This window comes from Maylandia zebra, linkage group LG10, assembly GCF_041146795.1.
Source record: "Maylandia zebra isolate NMK-2024a linkage group LG10, Mzebra_GT3a, whole genome shotgun sequence".
NCBI classification, from domain to species: Eukaryota; Metazoa; Chordata; class Actinopteri; order Cichliformes; family Cichlidae; genus Maylandia; species Maylandia zebra.
In genome coordinates, this window is record NC_135176.1 from 2,605,538 (window position 1) to 2,627,502 (window position 21,965).

Sequence of the window (21,965 nt, forward strand, 5' to 3'; positions counted from 1 at the left end):
GACTTGGAATAACCCAGAGGAAATTAAAATATTGTGCAACGCCACTTTAAATTTAGTTTATAATGTGGAGCAACAATATTGCCATTGTTCCAACAGCCAGACAGAAAGTATTAACCTCCTGCTCAAACAAAGTCTTAAATGCTAACAGCTACATAACCTTGTTTCTCCAATTTTCAGCGCGGCAGGGTTTTTTTTGAAATTTTTGCTTCTTCACCATGTTGGAATTAATAGCAAATAATTGACAAGAAAGTCAGACAATGCCCTGCAGCAGACCTACACAATGCATCTACACTGAAAGCATCACACATTAACCAAAGCGTAGTTGTAACAATGCAGGCAAAGAGCGCCGATTTGCATCACTAGCGGAAAGTAGCCGGCAGTCTCTTACATGCCGAGCGTTGCAGTGCTTTTACTCATAGCTGGAGGACAAACAGAAATTGTGTAACACACATTTACCTGCTGTCCACAGATAACTTAGTGGTTGTATGACCTTAATAACAAACCTCCCTTTAAACCCACATCCTTGTTGATCAGTAAGTGAATCATGCAAGTCACGCTCCACTGAATACAACAGTCTGACCAGCATTTAGCAATCATGGATGTATCATCAAGTAGCTTCAGGAAGAACGCATAGTTATTATAAAACCTGGCTCAGAAGAAAACATACACATTATAACCAACCCCACACATCCCAGCATTCATCAGTCACTTCATACCAGTCAAGTATTTCTGATGGCCCCATTGCGCCATCTTGTGTTAACACACTGATATGGCAACAGGCTTAAAGCAGTTCTTACCTCATGTACAAAGACAGGAAACCACAAGTCCAAGACCCAAAGCATCTTTTTGGAGCATTTTATTACTTTTTTGACAAATATATATGAAGGTTTTCCTATTAAGGAAACATTCTTTCAAAGATAAGTTTACAGCAAATTCATTCCTGCAAAGAGACAGGAAACAGATATGATGGAGCTAACCATTTCTATTTGTGCCCAGTAAAATGCAAGGGTGCAATTTAATCATTAGAATCAACTGATAACAGTGACACAAAAATCAGTATAGTCATTTCTGATAATGAAAAACAAACAAACCCAAAAAACAAGTATTTTTGAATGCCAATGGGACGTCTTTAAACATCCGTGTTATGATTTGGTGGGGTGAATTATTAGTTTTGCATCAAGGCACACAAGCATTGATAACTGTCAGTGGAGCATCATTTGTTTTCTTGATTTTTTTGCCAAGACACTGGTCCCACTTGGCAGTACAGCTGTACAAACTACAGAATAAAAACAAACCAAAAAAGCATAAGATAGGACATTGCATGATTATAACCAAAGGGAATCTCAAAGAATTCGGATCGATAAATGTACACAGCAATATTGAGTTCAGATCTTGGGACCTCCACCTGTGTCGAGTTCTTCAGTATGGTAGGGGGTGACATCGCACTGACTCTCACTGCTCAAATGTGCTAGCCGCTACAGAGGATGCAGCTCAGCGAGGGATCTCTTTTCCTGTTCACAAAACTCCTGTAAACTCCTCCTTCCCTGCCTGAAGTTGCTCTCCCTCCTTGAAAACGGTAAGATGACCTGAAGTCGGAGGAGAGTTTCAATGTTGCTGAAACTTCTAATGTGTGACGTCTTGAGTGTGTCGAGCACAGTAGTTGGAAGATAGCCTGCCAGAGGATCCAGCCATTTCTCCTTCCATGACTTCATCTCAGAGTGAAGGGAGGCCTGATCTGGCAGGTCCTCCTTGTACAGGCGGAACACAAGACCACTAAGAATGCTGGTTTCTACTTTGGACATTGCGTAAGGCACAATCTCCAGACACCTTAAGGTATCCAACACCTTTTCTGCAAAGAGGTCATCGATTTCTGCTATTGAATGCTCTACAATTTTCATGCTTAAAGATTCTTTGTAAAACTCGCTCAACGGCTCGAGGAGCGCTGAATGCAACATCGTAACGTGGAGTTTAGACGCCAGGGCAACAGCTTCCTCAAACCACACTTTGTGATGGCTGTCAAGATCACTCTTCAGTTTACTGAGGGATGCTTTGACATCAGGCAAGTTGTTCACGGCGAGCAACATATCTAAGGGTTTGCCCTGAAGCGACTGGCTTAGCTTTTTTGTAACAACCAAGACGTTCTTCTGCACCACCGTTGACAGAATGAACTCAAAGTTTCTGATTGTGTCAAAGAACTGAGATGCTTGTTGCTGGTTTGAAGTACTGCCCTCCACTTTCAGCTCATTCAAGCACAGCATGATTGCTTCTAGGATATCTACAATCACCTCGTGCATGTCGTGACTCTTCTCCCAGTTCTTCATGAGCCTGTCCCTCAACTCGTTGCCCTTTCCCTCATCACGCCGGAACACTTGAATGATCACGTCTTCCAGCTTGTTCTGGCGTTTCGCGTCTTCTGTGAGCCAATGCAACAGCTTACCGATGAGAACCGCTCCATCGGCTGCCTCTTCGGCGGGACAAGACCTAGCGAGCCACACGTTGAGAGACAAAGCAGAGCTGACAGTTCTAATGGCATGCGGGTATTTCTTAGCTATCGCTAAACTTACAGCCCTCATCTGAGCTCCCACTTCACCAACACTCAGCGAGGCCTGACCTCTACAGTACTCCATGTTGAGCCCCCACTTCTCCGACAGGGCGTTTTCGATAGCATTCGCAAGGGTGGCTGGGTCTTCGCTAAAGGGGATAAAGGCCAGCGTTTCCTCACACTGGATGTCCTCTTTGTTCAAGTACCTGATGCACAACGGGACATAGAGCTCACCGTCAATTGCAACTGATTGCTCAGTTATAACTGTGAAGAACTGAGAGTCCCAGAGTTCCTTGAGGATTTCTTCACGTAGCTGGGGTTCGTAGAAGGACACGGCTGTTCTCGGTCCTGGAACCATCTCCGGTATCACGTCATCCTCGGCGGATTTCACCTCACCGTCTTTGGCTTTCTCTGCTACACTGGAGCCATCTGACTCTGTTGGGGCTGCTGGTTTTCTTTCAATGGCGGCTATTTAAAAGATAACAAATGTATTCAAATATTAATTAACACACACACACAAATTTCTACTCTTGGTGTCTGTTAGAACTACTCTACCGATATTTTGTTGCCAATAAAGCACTTACCGCTGTCCAGCCTGTGTTTTTGCAGAAATTCCATTACCTGAAAATAAATGTACAACCATGTGAGTTGTTTGTTGTTTGCAGTTTGTTTGTTTGACTAATGCAGCTATGGCTGCATTAGTCGTTTGAGCTATAAAATAGCAGCTTTTTCCAAACTGGCAAAGAGTCTTGACTTGAACACTTGGTGGGATGAATTAACGGCAGAGCTAGTTAATCAAAATGAAGAGTGTATTAAAGTTACCTGGGACAGGCATGGGCTGCTCTCTGGATCAACCTCCACGCACTTCTCAATGACCTCTGGCAGCCTCGTTAGTGTTGTGCAGTGAGAGAGGAGCATCACATGATCTGTTTTGCTTCCTTTGCATACAGTGTTTCTCAACAGGTCCCTCATCGAATTCAGGGTGGTCTTCATCAGATCACACTCCATACTGACACTAGGCAGGACAGCTACTAGCCTAAGCAGTAAGGTAACAGTTGGATGGCTCTTGGACTCGGGGTGGACTAGCGTTTCAGCGATGGATGTTGGAAGAGCAACATCTTGGTAGTTCTCCCTCCACATGGCTGCCCAGGTGTTGAGCTCTTGTTCGGCAACTTCGGGCTCGGGTAGATCTGTAAGGTAGAGACTGAAAGGCTTGTATGTGGACTCGGACAATACAGGCTGTGGATTGCAAGAAGGCAGCAACGACAGGACTGACAGAGCCTTTAGGTGGCTGTCTGAGAAGCTGTACTTCATTTCATCAATTAGACTTTGCAGAAGAGGGATGCTGAGATTTTCTCTGTAATATATTTCCGGTGATTCATAGCTGTTGGCTTCCTCTGAGAAGCACACTTGCTCCGGAGCGACCCTGGTCGCCAGCTGGAATGCTTGCTCAAACCAAGTGGAGTGCATAGCGCTAACATTTTCTAACATTTTGTTGAGAATCTCTATGACGGAGGGGATTTTTTCCACTTCACAGAGAATATCAGCAGGGTTTCCACAGCGAAAAACAGTGCTACAGTTACGAAGAGGAGCGCACGCGTTCTTCAGTATTACAAGGGTGACGATGTAATCCATATTTCTCAGAGCAGTAGACAAAACTTGCGCATGCATTGATTTGGCACCTGTGGCAGTAGAGCTCACAGCGTCTAGGCAGCTAAGAACACCCTCTAATGTGTCAGCGAGTATGTCAAAGAAGTCCTCCCTCTTTTTCCACCTCGAACAACAGGTTTCTGGAATTTCCTCCAGGGCCTCCCTCGGCATATTTAAAAGCCCGTCGATAGCCTGTGCCAACTGTCTTTCTAAACTCGGAGACTCGTCAAAGAACAGCAGCAGGTCTTCTGTAACATCCAGCATTTTTGCAACCGATGAGCAAGGCACACTTCTCGCCAGCCAATGGGCAAGGCCACAAGACTCACTGGGTGTCACAACACAAAGCGGGTAGCTCCTGAGGAATTCCAAAGACATTTTCTTCAAGCTTTGATAACCTGGGCCCAGCTGCATGAATGCCTGCCCCCGGCACTGCGACATAGGCAAGCTCCAGTCTTCCGTGAGAATCTTTGCAAGGTTGTTCGCTTGTCTATCAACATGGCAGTTTTCATCAAACGGCAGAAAGCCCAGGAGCTCGACTTTTGGAGCTGACTCTCCAACGTACCTCACAAAAACAGGTAGATGGGTCTTGTCACCAATTTTAACAGCCTTGTCTGTGATGAGCGAGAAGAAAGGAGACTCCTGTATTTCTTTCAGTATGACGTCTCTGATTCCATTCATGAGGAGCTTCACCATTTCGTCACTGCCTATAGAAGATGTGTTTTTTCCCTCACATCCAAACCAGTGACACATCCTTAATTCCTGGACAAAAAGTTCTTGGTCTTCTTCTGAGAGCTCACAAAGAGTGCTATTCTTTTTCCCCAGTAGTGCAGCCAGCCGGAAAAGTGTTGCCAGACTCTGACGATTATCACCTTTGCTCCCATTCTCATCTGCCAGTTTCAGCTCGGGCTCCTCCATCTTGTCTGGAGATTGGGGGATTTGGAGCTCCTCAGCCTCCACCTTTATGTATTCAACTAATAAACGAGAAAAAAACAACAACACAGTGACTTTGACAAGTATTAGAAACATGGCAAAAAAAACCCATAATGTCTCACAGCAACCGTACCTTCCATATTATTTTCAGTGTTCTTGTTGAAGCTCTTGGATTCCTTATCCTGTAAGAATACCGAGGTATATTATTCCAGTGTTCATTAAAGAAACCCAAAATAAAACAAACTCTATTAAAAAAACAGAAGCACATACCAGACAGATACCCTCCAAGGCTTGTGGCGTAACCTTCAAACACTGGGTCACCATGCGGTCCAAGTCTCTGCTGAAGTCCGTGCCCACCTGCAGCAGAGCCAAGCACGGCGACCTATCTTTGGGATTCGTATCCCTCAGGTACTCTTGGAACTTCTTGTGGCGCATTACAACGCCGCAGTCCTCCAGCGCTGTGCTGGGCAGCACCGACATAATCCTCAGCAGTGTGTTGATGTTCCCAAAGTACTGCATGAGCGGCAGGCGTAACGTGTGAAATATGGAGCTCGGGATGGTCACGGACGCCACTTTGGTCTTCCACGTCACTCTCCAACAGCACAGCTCGGTGAAGAAGTTGTCAGCGTCGGGCAGATCGCTGCTGTAGAGGGGCGGCTTTGATTTCAAGCTCTCAAACACGTAACTCACTGTGACCGAGCACGGGACCAGGGACAGGAAGTTCAGAGCTTCTTTGTGGTCTTCTGAGAAATGATCCTTCACAGTATTGATCAGGTTGTCTACCAGTGGCACGCTTAGGCCATCTTTATAATAACCGACCGGCTTTATCATGCTGTCCCGTGGTAAAGAGTTCTCAGGCACTTCAATCTGCACTCTCAGACTCTGTGCCATCGCACAGGCCTCGTCGAACCAGTTCTGGTGAAACACCTTCATGTTTGTTTTCACTCGGTTCAGAGTGGCCACAATACCGCTGATCTGACAAAGCTGGGATGCAGCAGTGAACTGGTCCTTCTGGATACCAGCACTCAGCTCTCTGGTAAAAGAGGACGCGTTCTTCAGCACCACCATGGCGATGATGAAATCAAACTCCATGACCTTGTGGAGAAGTGCTCCAGCTAGTTCCGATACAGACGCTTTCCATCTCTGTGGGTTGTTTTTGACTTTCTCCAGACATTCGACCAGAGGCTCCAGCATCTGCACAAACACCTCGTAAGAGTCGTGCTTCTCTTGCCAACAGGAACAGAACTTGCCCTGCAACTCCTGGACTTTTTCGTAGCTCTCTCTGAGACCAAAGTCTATCACGTGGTCGAGCTGCTTTTCTAGAGCAACGCTACTGCCAAAAAACATCAACACCTCTTCAAATGTATCCAGGGCTCTTTTAACAGCAGGCACTGGGATGGATTTTGACCACCACGTGTTGAAAGAATAGCAGGAGCAGTGTGTGCTTATAGCCAGAGGATACTTCTCTTGCACTTTGCAAGCAAAGGCTTTCAGCTTGTAGGAAACATCACCAGAGCCCAGGTACGCTTGACCTCTGCAATTTTTCAAATCGAGATGCCACTCCATGGTGACTATTCCCATAAGACGCTGTACCATGACATCGCATTCCAGATCCGCCTCGAGGAATCCCATCAGCTCTAAGCGCATGACATCGAAACTGTCCACAAACCGCAGAAAGAGCGGAAGATAGTCTCTCTCGCCCAGCTTCACAACGCGGTCAATAAACAAGGAAAAGAACGAGCTCCCCACCTCCATGATGATTCCCTCCCTGACAACGTTCTCGCACACACTGAGAACTTCTTTCATTTCAGACTTGGTCACGTACTCGACTTCTCCATCCTGAGGAGGACAGGCGTCACCGTGGAGCCTGCTTTGGCTGCTGTATGCAGAGGTCACTGCAGCCTGTAGCGCCGACTTCAGAGCTTCTCTGTCGGTTTCTGCACATTTCATCTCCACAAGCCTGTCTGGATCCATCTCCAGGTTTATGAGCTGCAGTTCTTCCTCAGTGTCCTTCTCTGCGTGGTTTCCAAAGGAAGTCACTGAAACAACAGGAACAATGTTTCTGATTTGATTTTGAAAATTTGAATTTGAAATATAAATGAATGTAATCGGAGTAAAGTTTTACACTTCAACCTCATTGAGTTAGTTTGGAGTTAGGGCTGTGCGATATGACCTAATTTTTTACATCCTGATATAAGACATTTATCGTCCCAACGACGATAAATAATCACAAAAATTTAAATTTTTTTTATTTTTTTTTTTAATTTTTTTTTTTTTACACTCGACTTGCATGAAGTGTTTTCAGCTGGGCGTCATGTACCTGGCGTCGAGCATACAAACTTATGTCTGAAAAAGCATAGTTTTAACAGCCATTTTCTTTGTGAGTCTTTATTACACGGCGTGCTGCGGGGAAAAAGCGTGCTCTAACGTTTGAGTCTGAGGTTATCTGGAGCACCTGACGGCTCTTTTTTTTGCTTCTCGTCCGTAAACTCTCTCCACACTCTTTCACGTGATTCCTGCATAGGTGGTTGAAGAGGTTTGCTGTGTTTGAGTCTGAGGTGGGGGCCGGCTTCCTGCATAATTTGCAGAGTACAGTTTTCTGGTCCGTGTCAGACTTTTCATAACCAACCCATGTCCGTGCTACAGAGGCAGCCCCTCGTTTAGGAATAAGGTCCTGGTTTGTTTTGACTGGTTTTTCCGTTTGTCATCATTTTAGTTTATTTTGAAAAGACTCAACAGGATCTTCAGCTTTATTGTGAAAGGTTTACGTGGAAAATAAACAAGGGGACGGCGGAGCCACACGCTGGGTTTATCGTCGTTGTTGCTAACGACAACACATAAAAACAGTCGCTTGTCCGTCCGTAGTGTGGTTATTTTAAATATAAGAGAAAGAGAGAACTTTAAGAAATTAATATAGCTGCTGCAGTGACCATCAAAACGATAAAATATTGCCATAAATAGTTTATTTTGTGACACCATGAAACAAACGATAGCGTGATATGAAACGATGTTTTTATATCGTCATCAGATACATATCATCATATCGAACAGGCCTATTTGGAGTCACCAAAGTTAAATAGCAAACAGTTGATTTAATGTGGTTAATTTGTTTTATTACATAATGAGATTACTCTATACTCTAAACCAGCAACCTTTCTTTGTGCTACGGACCAGTTTAATGTCGGTCAATATTTTCACGGACCGGCCTTTAAGGTGTCGCGGATAAATACAACAAAATAAAATGATACAACAAGACAAAAACGCTGGTATTTTGTAAATATAATAATAAATGCGAATTCAGTGTGTAATTGTGTAACTTTATTAGCAGCGCCCTCCTGAAATGCACCAACAACACTGAGAGTAACGTCCTCCTCTCTGCCCCTTAATGCTCTCTGGACGCTATGGTAACGTGTAAATATTTCTTAAATAAGACAACTACACCAGGGGAAAAGACCCAGGGAAAGCGAGTTAATGATAAAAACCCTGAAAACCATAAATTTCACACCTGAGCCACAACTCTCGCAGCCCGGTACCGGTCCGTGACCCGGTGGTTAGGGACCGCTTCTCTAAATGATGGTGTGCATATTTGGCTTACATTGTTGAGTCAGTGACTCGTGTACGTTGCAGTAGTTTCTTGGAGGAGGCCGAGCATGGAGCTGGTTCAAGTGCAGAGGCCAACCATGCTGACCGTATTTTGTTGTGAATAAAGTTCTGTTTAGTTGACTTCTGTTACAGGACCACTTACTTACTTACATTGTGCACAATGAGCACTTTTCCTATATACAGCTGCATTTAACTATATTCAATGGCTGATAAATAATGTGTGAACAACAAGCAGAAAATTATTTCATGATTTTCTTTTTCATAATCTCACCTTGTGGAGGCTTCTCTTTTGTATCATCATCCTGTAACACAAACAGGCACCAATGTGACGTCATGTCAGGATAAATAAACGATCACCACTGATTAAAGTCAGATATGAAATTTGCTCAGCTTATCAACTCACCATTTTCAGCATCAGTAGGATGTCTGGGTGCTTCTGGACATACGAATCCACCATTTGTTCAACACTGAAGTGCACGTCCTGGTTAACGTAGACGTACGCCATGCTGCACTGTCTTTGATCATCTGGCGTGGCTGTCAGGTACGAGTGGCAGCGCTCCAGCACCATGTGGTATTGACCATACACGTCTGCCTCCGCGTTTACGCAGGGAACAGTTCCCAAGACCCTCAGCAAGCTCTGCACGTTCGGGTAAAATCCGATATCTGGAATCTTGAGGGTAGCAAAGACCGTGGTTGGAAGAATCCTGCGCTTGCTCGCGTGCCTCCACTTCACTTCCCAGCAGCCGAGCTCTTCGTAGAACGTGTCGGGCCGCGCGAGGTTGTTCAAGTTGGCGTCTGCTACTTTATCCCTGCGGATGCTGAAATTATGGTCGGCCATGTAAGACGGCACCAACGAGAGCCATCTGAGAATCCTCACCATCTCTGTGCTGAACACTCTCTTCACCTCTGCGACGAGGTACTGCAAGATGGGCCGGCTCAGAGTTTCTCTGTAAAAGTCTTCCAGCGGCGTCTCGGTGGCGTCCCCTTGAGCCATCTCCGGTCTGGTGACCTCCACTCCCAGCTTCTTCGCTCGACCGACTGCGTCTGAAAACCATTTCCTGTGGAATATTGCAAGCTCTTGTTGGTATTTGCTTACCAACTTTAAGGCATTGGAAATTGTGTACTGCAAAGTACTGCTGATGCTAATTATTCCCCTGAGACTTGAGTTGAGTATGCTCACACAGCAGAGGGTGTTCTTCAGAACAACGAGTGTCATAATGAAATTGAAATTCTTCAAAATGGGCTTGAGCTTGGCCATCTGCTCAGCAGTGTCTTCATCTACCTTTGAAATGATCTCATTGATGCAGTTCAGGAATGGCTCAAGAATATCTAGCATGGTCTGGAAGCCATCAGTGCCGTATTCCCAGTTCCCACTAATAGCTGCCTTGATCCTGTCCACTTCCCCTTTTATGTGCCCGTATGTCATCTGGATCTTTCCCTCCAGTCGCTTGCACAGCTCTGGTGTTCTCCTGAGTAACGAGGCCACTTCCTCTACAGTGTCTGCAACCGTCTGGATGGAGGGCACGGGCATGCAGCGAATGATCCATATGTTGAAAGCGTACGGGTCGCTTGGCGACAGCACGACTTGTGGAAACTCCTGCAGAATTCGGCAAGTGAGATCTCGCATTTTCTGACACATGCTACCTGTAACGAGATAAGTGAGTCCTCTGCAGTGCTCCATTCTGAGCCCCCACTTGTTTCGCAGCTCAGACAGGAGCATGTAAAACAGATTCTCTCCATCCATGTCGCACGGCAAGAACCCGACGAGGTGCTTTTGTGGAAACCCAGCTACTGTGACGGACCTGATGAACACCGGGATCTGCTCCTTTCCTTCTATCTTGGTCACATCCTGAAGCAGAATGGAGAAGAACCTTGCCAGCCTGAGGCTGTTCTGGATCTCCTCTCGCATCAGACCTTCGCTGAACTGCAGGATCTCTTTCTTGTCGATCTTTTCCAAACAGACCTGACTGAGCGCCCGCTGAACCCTCGCGCCTCCGATCGGCTCGTCGGCATTGATGTTTGCACCGTTGATGCTGAATCCCGTCAATGCCAGGATTTCCTTAAAGTAGACTTTCAGAGTCTCTTTTGCTTTGGAGGTGGCTGCATCCTCTTGGGTTTGGTTTTCTTTTTGCAGTTCACTTGCTGCGCTGTTCTCTCCACATCCGCTCTCTTCTTTCGTCTCCTCCGTTACTTCTGCGGCTGTGTTTTCTTAAGCATGAGAAGACATACTGATTTCAAAAACACTTATTCAGTCCGTCAGCGTTTACAACACGAGCACATTCGTTAAAATACACGAAAAAATGAATCGAAGCAGTTACTGTACCTTTTGTCTTTTTCACAGCAGTATCATCCTCTTCTGACTAGTTTGGTGAAATGGATAATTAAACATTTTTAGGATGTTAATGTTTGATTTAAAAAACATTCCAACAAGAGCAATTCAAAGACCTGGACAGACACTTACAGGATCTCTGGCTCGCTTCCTGCTGTAGGTCGACTGATTGTTCGCAGGCCTTGTGACGTCAAATATTGTTGGAACAGCATCTTCCTTTAACACACAACTGGATGAACTCTGACAAAACAAACATGCACACAAACAAAAATATGAAGCATCACACTGATGCATTTCTCTACTATCAAAATGTCAATACAGGGGATTATAACAAAGAAATCAAAATGATCTGACATTTGTAAACAAAGCAGATTTTTGCACTTATAGTTTGAGTGGTGTTGATAAAACTGAAGAATCTTTTATAGTTTTATTAAGTTGCATTATGCTGATTGCACAGATGTGCTTGCAAAAAAGCACTTGTGTTTGACATCAATAAGCTGCACAAACATGGGGATTTTTAATCTCCTGTTGTATGATATCAGGCTGCCCACGTGTACCTAATGAACTGGAATTCTCTACTAGCACCTACTCGCCCCACACCGAGTGTCACCTCAGTGTGGGTGGGGCTGAAAGCCCTGTGACATCATTTGCATACTACATCCTTACAATCCCTCTGGATTCTGTCGGTGGCACAAAAACCTCTGCTTGCTTGGAACCCCGGCTGTGTAGGTACTAAAACAGTACCCGGTACCAGGTTCTACCACCTAATGGAAAAGTCTAAAAACCGAGTAGGTGTTACTGCAAAAGAGCCTTTTGTTTAGTTCGTTGATCTTAACTGAGAGCAATGAGCAGCAGACCCGCTTCTCACCTGGTGAGAGATCATAGACGGCTCAAAGTGCTTTGCACAAAGTCTGTAAAGCTTATGCAGCTGTTCAGGAGGTTCTGAAGCCAAATCTGGACGAAGACAGTTCTCCAACCATTGGTTGCAGCTGCAAAACACAAGAGGACAAAGGTGTCAGTTGTTGGAGGCACAAACAAATACAGAGTAAAACGGACACCAGCGAAACACCGAGCAGAAACAAAAAACCCATAAAAGCCCCCAAACATCATTTGGGTTCTCAAAGCATTGAAATGTCTTAGGATGTACTTAATTATGCGCTGTATCCAAGCACGGCCGTCACCCACCCAACTCCCCTGATGAACTTCACTCACAGTGAGCATAATGAACAGTTTGTCACAGCGCCCAAACCCGCCTCTCTCTCTCACACACACACACACACACACACACACACACACACACACACACACACACACACACGTATTTGGAAAGCTCTCTTAAGGGGCACAATGAGGTTCATGATTTTATGCATTGTGGTTTAACTGAGGCCATTTCTGGAAGCAGTGGCACACACACACACACACACACACACACACACACACACACACGTCGCATAGATTAATGAATTACTTAACGCAGGACAGCAGCTGCTGAAGAGCATTTGGAGTGTAGTGTTTGGGCGCTGTTCCCGTGCTATGCTCAGGCTCACCTAGCTGCTAGGTGATCACAAATAAACTGGGGTCCACCTTGTAGATGTGGCACAGTTCAGATCACCTGGCCTAAGCAGCTCCTGTTTACTTTCACTTCAACGCTGTTCACTGTGAAGCAGAACTATGACTGCACTGCTTGTGTTTTTATGAACACTGAAACTTACAGCCAATGCAGTTTTATTCTTTATTTCTTCAGAGCGCATAATTGCACTTTGCCTCACTGGTGGCACTACTGGAACAAATTAAATGAATTAAGTGTGAATGACTGCCGTGGCTGATTCACATGCGCTCGTTTCCCTCTGACACAGCCTTATTATTATTCATCTCTACTAAATTGCTTTAGTAGTGCATTATTAGCTGTTTTGACATCAGATGGGCGCTTATTTACACTTAAGCCAAAGCTGAAGGCAAACTCCTTTAAATATGTCTTAGACCTCATGATCTGCTAGTAGGCAGTATTTCCTCTGGCATGGAGGACTTCCTGTCCACAGACACTGTACCTTGATTCAGTCAGCTAGCGTGCATCTGTCACTCAGCCACAGTCCTTATTAATTCTCGAATTTATTTGTAAGTCGGTCAACAGAGCCAGTTATGATTAACGACAACAAAAAGCTAAAAGGACGGACGAGATAACTATTAATTCACAGGGCGATCACGTGGACACTGCTTAAATATTGTAATATTTATACGCTACACAATGAGCTGCGATGGAAAATTACTATGGAAGTGCGCAGCTTTGTGAGCAACAACCAAAACACCACCAAAAGCATTATTAATTACAGGTGTTTTAATTGTGCTAAGCTAACGCGAGTCATTCTCATATTGCCGCACCGCTGGGATGGTAAGTGCTGTGCACTGATGGTGATTTAAATAGAGCACAAAAAAAAGTTTTTAACTAAGGCTTCTCAGCGTGTGTGAAATGACTGAACTTAAAGGAAATTCCCAAAAGGCCGTTTTTCACGTCGGTGTCCGTTTCTGAGGCTGAACGAGTGACCGGAGTGTTATTTCACACGGACTTTTCTTTCAGGAGTAACGTTAAGTCTGCGCCATTTTCCACCGAGTTGTGTCACTATTAGCCAACATGATGTTAGGCTAACGCCAGTGCTAACAGCCTGTAGCCAACACATTTATTCTGCATGCTCAGCGACTCGTTTCTCTAGCTGCATCTCAATGAAATAAGCATAAGTCTTACCGCTCCGGATCCAATGGAAAGCTAAAAAGTGGAGTGGTCTTTTCGGATCCCCGCTGCTGGTAATCACAGTTCGCTGCGGCGCAGCAGTCAGTCATTTTGGATTGCAATGAAGCTAGCAAGTTAGCTAGCTTAGCTGGCGGTTGCAAGCTGGCAAGCCTACTGTGAGCAAACCTGTAGGACAGTCTACAGAGTCATGCCTTGGGCAAAACCTGCAACCAACACAGTTGACTTTCACTGTTATTCTCGCTTATTGCCTCTTTGCCAGACTAAGAACCTACTAATTCCATGCTTTCAAAAGTTGATGCTGCGTGCTGAGCCAAAGTCGCCAAAAGCGTGTTATCCCATCAACCAGGAACTGAGTGCTGCAATAAAAATATTCACCAGCAGAGGGCAGAATACCATGACCAAAGAGCCTTATTGTCAAGATGACTTACTCCCTATTCTGATGTAGCCTGAAAATGCGCGCAGGAATTAAATAAAAGTAAGGTTTGTTTTGTTGGGATATACAAATAAACGAGGTTTAAATTCACAACTTTTGGCATGGCGTCGTTAAAATCCTCCGTATGCATCAGCTACTGGTACAGTTCAATAAAATGGCATTACACAAACATCAAGCACAGGTGTCGTACTTTTCTTGTTCTAACTGAACACTCTTTGAATTTGACTTGGCGCTTCCTTTTCTTTGAGCACATTTGATTGTTTCTTTCATTTCAGTGAAATACCTCCTGTCTGTGAAACGCCAGACAATTCATTAAATAAAATGTGGAAATAAATCATTTATGAATAGTTTTCCAAAATAAGAATTAATACAAATTTGACATATCTAATAATTTACATTTTTAATTACTCAATTGTTTCTGTGCTGCATCATGAATTAATTCTATCCTTCGACCTTAGCCATCAAAGTAATCAGCCTTTGAATTGGCCGGGAGTTGTTTTTTTTTCAGTCGGCGTTTGTCAGTTTAAAGTGCAGAGTTTGTCCTTGCATGCTCGCTAGTTCCTCTTTGGCAAGTACACTCAAGAGTCCAGACTTCTGAGGACACAGCAGCAGGTTTGATGACTATGGCTCACCTTAAGTATACTTTACTGGCTTTTTACCCTTATAAGTAATATTTACAATGAACATAGCATGTAATTGACCTAATTGTCTTCTTTTAGGTTATATATACAATTCTACAGGCACTCCAGCAAGTTGTTTGGCTATAAAAGAGTCCATCCATCCATCCATCCATTTGCTTCCGCTTACCCTTTTCAGGGTCGCGGGGGGTGCTGGAGCCTAACCCAGCTGTCATAGGGCGAGAGGCGGGGTACACCCTGGACAGGTCGCCAGTCTGTCGCAGGGCCAACACACAGGGACAGACAATCATTCACACTCACTCGCACATTCACACCTAGTGCCTATTTGGATTTTCCAATTAACCTATCCGCCCATAAAAGAGTCACTGATGTTAAATTATTATGGAGTGAACACTGGGTTTATTTAGAAGAAGGCGATAAAGAACTATGCCAAAATTCTTCTTCTGCTGTTTTAAATGTCCACAGTAAAAGGGGATATGTTCAAGCAAGAAATCACTCGTCTGAATAATTTTATGGCTTTATTTTTTTTAACAAAGAAAATGCATCCAAATTATGGAAACCTGTGTAAGAAAACAAAAACAAAACCTGAACAGCGTTCAGGGCTGCACTCAACGTTCACCAAGCAGCCACGCTGCAGCACAGGAGGCCGTTTTCCTGTAAAGGGAGGGCCGTCATCGGCAAAACAAGATGGTGAACTTGTCATTTTTTCTTCAGTTTCTGGAGCCAGCACAGCGACGCTTGTATGTGTTAGGAAGTATCTAACACCTGTCTCTGCTCCGCTGAGCGTGATTCCCGACTACGACTCCTGCTGCACCTCAAGGTATGTCTTCACGTAGGTATCAGCCAATGAATCCAGATCAAACCTAACATCATAGTTAATGTTCAAAAGAGCAAGGCTTTTGGACTTAAATCTGTCAGGCGTGCTCTCCATGTACATTGTGAAGCGCTTGTATGCCACGTTGCAGTTGTCCTCTAAAGCCAAGGCAGGCAGGACACCGATCAGTCTGAAGACCGCCAGCATGTTTGGGAAGAACTTGACGTCAGCCAGCTGCAGTGTTTCATGGAGACTGGAGGGAAAAGTCTCACCTTTCCCCTTTTTGTTCCATTTAACCCACCAACAGTGCAACTCTGCAGAAAGGGTTCCTGCATTTGGGATGTCATTATTAAATGCCTGCACATTCACCTCTTCGGGCTCTGTGGATTTGTGCTGCTCTATGACAGCAGGGATCAGCGACAGACACCTGAGAAGCTTCAGGTGGTCTTCACAGAAGAGTCGATTCATTTCTCGGATGGTGTGATTCACCACAGGAACAGACAGGTGTTCCTTGTAGTAACTCTCTGGCCGCATGGATCCACATTCTGCCTGATGCTTCCTCAAGAACGGCCGAGGAAGCTTCGCTGAAATTTCCATGGTTGCAGCTATGGTAAGAGCCTCATCGTTCCAGAATTCGTGATACACGTCGATGTTGTCAGACACCTCTTTCAGAGAATGCAACACAGCTTTTAAACTGGCTGCAGCTAAATGGGTTTCTGTTGCGTTCCCTTGTATATTTTTCCCAAAGGCTTGGGTGAGCGTCATCACGTTTTTCAGAACAACCAACGCTATCACGAACTCAAAGTCGGTCAGTGCTTTTGAAATCTCTAAAGCGTTTTGTGAGACTTGATCACTCCATTTCATATCTTCATTGTCATGCACGCTGTCTATACAGAGTAGCAGTGCCTCCAGGATATCCACTGCCACTTCAAACGCATCATTTCTTCTGGTCCATCCGGTGCGACAGATCTCTTTCAGTTCGTTGGCTTTCTCCTCGTTGTCAGGGTAGAAAATCGAAATTGCGTTCCCGAGCTCCAGCTGCAGTAACGCTGACTGACCGAAAAAAGACTCAATCTTCTTAAAGGTAAACATGACAAGCTGAACCCCTGACTGAGCCATCCCACTGGCCAGCGACATGTTCAAGGACTGACTGGAGCTCAGTGTGAGCACAGCCCTCGGATGCATCTCCATTAGTTTGGCAGCCAATATTTTTATTTGATTAAAATGCGTCCCTGAGCAGGAGTGAGCTTGTCCTCTACACTTTTCCATATCTAACCCCCATTTGTCAGTCATTTCAGACAGCAGTTTGTCTGCAAGGATATCTCTATCTCCTTCGAAGTTCAAGAATCCGACAAACCTTTCCCTCTGAAAGTTAGACTCGTCCACGTAGCGAACAAAGACAGGGAGCTGCCATTCTCCCGAGATCTTCACTGGATCACCAGTGAGTAAAGAGAAAAAACTGCTTTGTTTAATTTCCTCCACAAGCTTACTGCGGACGAATTTCTCACACACCTCAATCAGCTGATTCAGCTGTTCGGTGGAGCAGCACTCCTTGTTGTCATTGTACCTCTTCTTTAGGACTTCATCTCCACACATGATGCGATTATCTAGCAATGCCTGAAAGCTGCTGGACCCAAGGCCTTGGTCCTTATTATTGGCAGGCCCCATAGGAGGAATGCTTTGCTCTCCCAGCAGGAGAAGGACTTCAAATAATGACTTCAGATACTCTTTGTATTCTTCTTCCTCTGATAACGTCGGGATGTCTTCCTTAGCTGTTGCTGCTTGAGACTTTTTCATTTCTGAAAAAGAAAAGGAAACGCTTGAAGGAAAACTCAACAACTCCTCTGTAACAAATGAGCCTGTGGGATGTTTATAGTGCCATTTTTCATTAATAAATATCTGTGTGTGTGTTGATGTTTCTACTTACTCTTCCTTCCCTTGCTTTCCATTTCATTGTCTTTGGTCTACCAAAAAAGATATAAAAAAAGAGTTAATATATACCACTTAAAATGCCACTGAGATACAATCATAATATACACATGTGGTCAGAAGTTTACAAACATGCATGATTGTTATGGTAATTTTAGGCCTTTAATAATTCTTTTAAAGTGTCCTTTTCCTAAGATGAATAACAGAGTACTTAACTGACTGCCCAGCTTGAGGAGCTTGTGCTAAATAAAAAGCAGTGCCTGTTATTCAGACACGTTTTTAGCTTTAGTGAAGATAACACCAAACAAAAAGAAGGAAACAAAACACTTGCAGCACAATTATATTACAGAAGTCTCCCAGCTTTAGTAGAGTAAGCTATTCACAGTAGAAACCCAGTGAACTAAAGGAAAGAGAGTGTGCATGTTGATGTGTTGATGATATTGCACTGTGGTGTGGCTAAACAGAGTACGATCAACAGCACAGTGATTCCTGACACACATGAGAATGTCTTCCTTCGTGGATAAAAGCAAGGCCCAAAGCCCAGAACTGAACCCTCCTGAATATTTGTGGACTATAGTAGTAAAAAACAGCTCCATGCCAGGAAGCCAACCAGTTCTGCCAAGAGTGATCAAATATTCTACCAGAACTATCCTAGATGCTTGTTAATGACTACCAAAGGCATGTGGTCAAGGTGAAACTTGCTATTTAATCAAATATGTCCAATTTCAAACCTGTGTGAATTAAAGAAAATTCAAAAGAAATTCAAAGTTCTGCACCAAATTCTTGTATTTTCGGAATTCATTACAGATGTATGCTGTAATGAGATGCTTTTTTTTTTTTTAATATGAAATAAAAAACTATACAGAAACATGAGATATCATGTTTCTGTATAGTTTTTTATTTCATATTTATATCCTGTTCATAGCTTGTACTCACTACAGCCTGTACATACTTATAGTTATAGAATATTCACAACATACTTCATACCGTGTACATTATAACATACCATAATAGACCCATTTCTGTAATATACTTACATATCTATATTATTGCTAATATATATTGTAATATGTCTATATCATGGCTAAAGCACTTCTGGATGGATGCAAACTGCATTTCGTTGCCCTGTACCTGTGACATGTGCAATGACAATAAAGTTGAATTCTATTCTATTCTATTACTACAAGATCCAGATGTTTAATTATGAATAAAGGTATGTGTCCTTTCTCAGCTGTCTTTGTAATGAATATTAAAATCTTTCCTCAATTTTAACCCCTGGAGAGTCTTAGAAAAATGCATACACTATTGGTCTTAGAGCCACAAATCGACCCAAGGCCCTCCAGGGGTTAAAGACATAATGTTAAACATGAATAAAGTCTTCATTTGTGTAATGCTGGTATACATTTTTTGTGATATAAAAAAAGTCATTTTTCGACTTCATTGCTATAACACAGCCATGCGTTTACATTTCATACTGTGCAACCATGAGACAAGCGCAGACATGTCTGAGAGCTGCGTGTCAGCCTCTGTTGATCATTCACTACAAACAAAGCACATTACTTAAAAACACACCATCATATACAAATGACTCCACCGAGCACTGCTGGAGCACAAGAGAGTTACACTCCATAGGACAGGAAGACCAAAAGGCTCATGGAAACTACTGTTGCAGTTAAATGGTGGACATGCAGGGCTTTAAGCAGCTGGTTAAAAAGCTCAGCCCAAGATACAGCATCCTAATCCCAATATTTTCCAGTTTTATTGTGTTACAATATTGTTCAGGCTCCTGAAGAGTTAGACGTTTACTTTAGTTACTGTTTAAGTGTCACGCAGTTATTTTCTACTTAAAATGTGCAGCAAAATACTGCCTACGCTTACATTTGTCACTGGATATACTCCTGTGTCTTTATTATTGCACTATAACGGTGCTGTTGGGGCCGTGTGTCAGTAGACTCACATTACAAATTAGGCAGTCTGTCATAACTGACAGTAGTTCAGTGGAAAAGAAGGATGGAAATATCGTGATATAATTTTGGAGCTGTATTGCTCACTCTTATTGCTCCATACAAGAACTGTTGACTATCTTTTGAACCACGTTGTGTTAAAAATACAGTAGTTATTCATTCATTTTGGTTTGTATAACATGCAACGGCTACTATTATCTTCACCCCTTATATGCAAACACAAAATGCCTCTCTCACTTTGTGAGAGCACAGAATGACTGCTTTTCCTCTTCCTCTCTTTTTGTGCTGACACACACTAAATGTCACGTGCCCCATGTAACTGCATTTATCTCATTTTGCTTTTGGTAGGCATTTCTGTCACAAATATTCCTCTATTTATCCTCCCATCCACCAAGATGGTTTGCTCGTTTAGTTTTTGGTATGCTCTATATCAAATATATTTTCATGTATATTTATTCTTTTAACTTTGGTGCATTAAAGCCTGAGTATACTGCAAAACCAGAATAGATCATCAATAATTAAAAATGTCTGACTTTATCAGGGATTCGCATCCCTGATGGGAATCCCTGAACACTTCTGATTAATTTAACCCACCGTCGGTTTAGTGCGCTTCGCCTGTCCATTCTGAGGTTGGCTTGACATATCAAAAGCAGTTGGTATGGAATCATCCTTCAGCACTGTACTCTGAGCATCCTGTAACCAAAACACATACGATGACCTCGTTAATGAGGTAAAACCTGAACTACAACAAAAATAAACTGAAACCCCAATTTATTTTTTCAGATTTTATATAAGGACTGAAAACTCCATTGTTTCTTGTAATACGGACAATTTGGACCAATAGTACTTACACTGTCAATCAAAGACGTTTCAAAATGTTTCCCACAAACTCTGTAGTATCTGTACAGGTGCTCTGGTGATCTGTCAATCAGGTCTTGCCTCTGGCATTTTTCAGCCCACTTCTTGGACCTGAAACAAGGAACCAAACTGTGGACAAACTTCAACAGTACTGTATACTAATTAAACAAGATCCTTTATTGCACATTTGCAGATATTAAAATGATACAGAGACTGACTGAATATACAATGTTGAAAAACAGATTTTTATTGAATTTGGAAACAATTGCTAGGTTGGGTTAGAAGTATAGTGACTGTCTTACAAGAGATGCTTTTACAATGTTTTGAATATGAAAGCTATGAATGCACACAGAAGCTTCAGTGCATATAGATCACACAAGGCAATTTTCAAAAGCTTCCAGTAACAAATTCAACGTTATAGCTTTGTGTATTCTCGAGGAACGATGCAGGAGATCGGCAATTAGTTCTTTATTGTATACTAAGTGAACCAACATGCTCTACACAGGATACTGCACATGATACTTCTTTGTGAGACTATATGTCTCACAAACTATAGAAGCTGCTGGTAGAATTCAGACACTAATTAAAGTTTTACAAGGATTGGCCGGTGAGTTTGAACACCTAACTGCCATTGACTCGTTGATATTTACATTTTTAAAACTTTATTTCCTACCCTGCTTAAATCTTGTAACACTGCTTTTACCAAACTGTTATGACAAACCGTGATCTTCCAGATGTGCTCAGCAATATGCAAAAAAGCAAACCTACGAACATTTTTACTACCAAATGCTTTTGAATAAAAACGGTACTAAACAGTTAAATGCAAAGGTTGCAAAAAGCGTGCCATAGTTTCCTCTATAACAAAGTCTCACTTCTTGCTAGCTTGGGGTTACTGTTTGCGATGCTAACATCAGTTACCTTTCTGCATCATTCGGGAACCGGAAGAGGGGCTGAGGGTCAGATTTGCCACTGGGACAGTTCGGCACAGCGCAGTGATTTTGCATTCTATATATTTTACGAAAGAAACCCTTTTTATAAAAATCGTTTTATTTTCAGAGGGTAGCAAAAGAACTGCTAACGTCAATAGCGGAAGCTTAAAAGAGCTTCCGAGTTGTGCTTTCAAAATAAAATACTTTGGGCTAACTGGGTAATAATTTTATATAATTTTATAAAATACTTTTAGTATTTTTAAGAAAAAGATTTTTGTTCCTTATCAACTCAAAAACTACTGTACTTCTTTACAGTTTTCAAGGCTTTTTTAAAAACTACTCTATATTTCTAGCTTACGCACAAAAAAGGTTTATGAATTTAAATAGACCTAATGAAAATGCCTAGAACGCGACACATATAAGCAAACAAATAACAAATGCATGGATAAAATTATAAATTGCCGCCTCGGTATGCAATATATGCCATTATGTGCTCATACGACTTTATTCTGAAGGCTGTTATTGAGTAGCTTGACTTGGAAAATAACGTGCATCAAATGAGCGCGCGTTTCTTTTCTGTCCCATAATCCTCAGCGGTCT

At 43.1% G+C, this 21,965-nt stretch overlaps 2 protein-coding genes across 2 annotated transcripts; both read right to left on the reverse strand.

Annotated features, from left to right (window-relative positions):
• Positions 1 to 840: 840 nt before the first annotated feature.
• On the reverse strand, positions 841 to 14,166 carry si:dkey-250d21.1 (uncharacterized). The gene is made up of 11 exons (XM_004561622.5): positions 13,795 to 14,166; positions 11,923 to 12,043; positions 11,187 to 11,294; positions 11,049 to 11,085; positions 9,129 to 10,933; positions 8,997 to 9,027; positions 5,393 to 7,161; positions 5,256 to 5,304; positions 3,365 to 5,163; positions 3,127 to 3,163; positions 841 to 3,010 (listed from the first exon to the last, which is right to left on the reverse strand). Exons 1-11 carry the CDS (start codon positions 13,887 to 13,889, stop codon positions 1,476 to 1,478), a joined length of 7,386 nt encoding a protein of 2,461 aa, XP_004561679.2. The 5' UTR covers positions 13,890 to 14,166; the 3' UTR covers positions 841 to 1,475.
• Positions 14,167 to 15,376: 1,210 nt separating this feature from the next.
• thap12a (THAP domain containing 12a) lies at positions 15,377 to 21,544 on the reverse strand. Its single transcript, XM_004561621.4, has 5 exons — positions 21,355 to 21,544; positions 20,430 to 20,547; positions 20,173 to 20,271; positions 17,613 to 17,649; positions 15,377 to 17,484 (listed from the first exon to the last, which is right to left on the reverse strand). The coding sequence occupies exons 1-5, from the start codon at positions 21,438 to 21,440 to the stop codon at positions 15,668 to 15,670; spliced, it is 2,157 nt and encodes a 718-aa protein (XP_004561678.3). The 5' UTR covers positions 21,441 to 21,544; the 3' UTR covers positions 15,377 to 15,667.
• Positions 21,545 to 21,965: the final 421 nt, after the last annotated feature.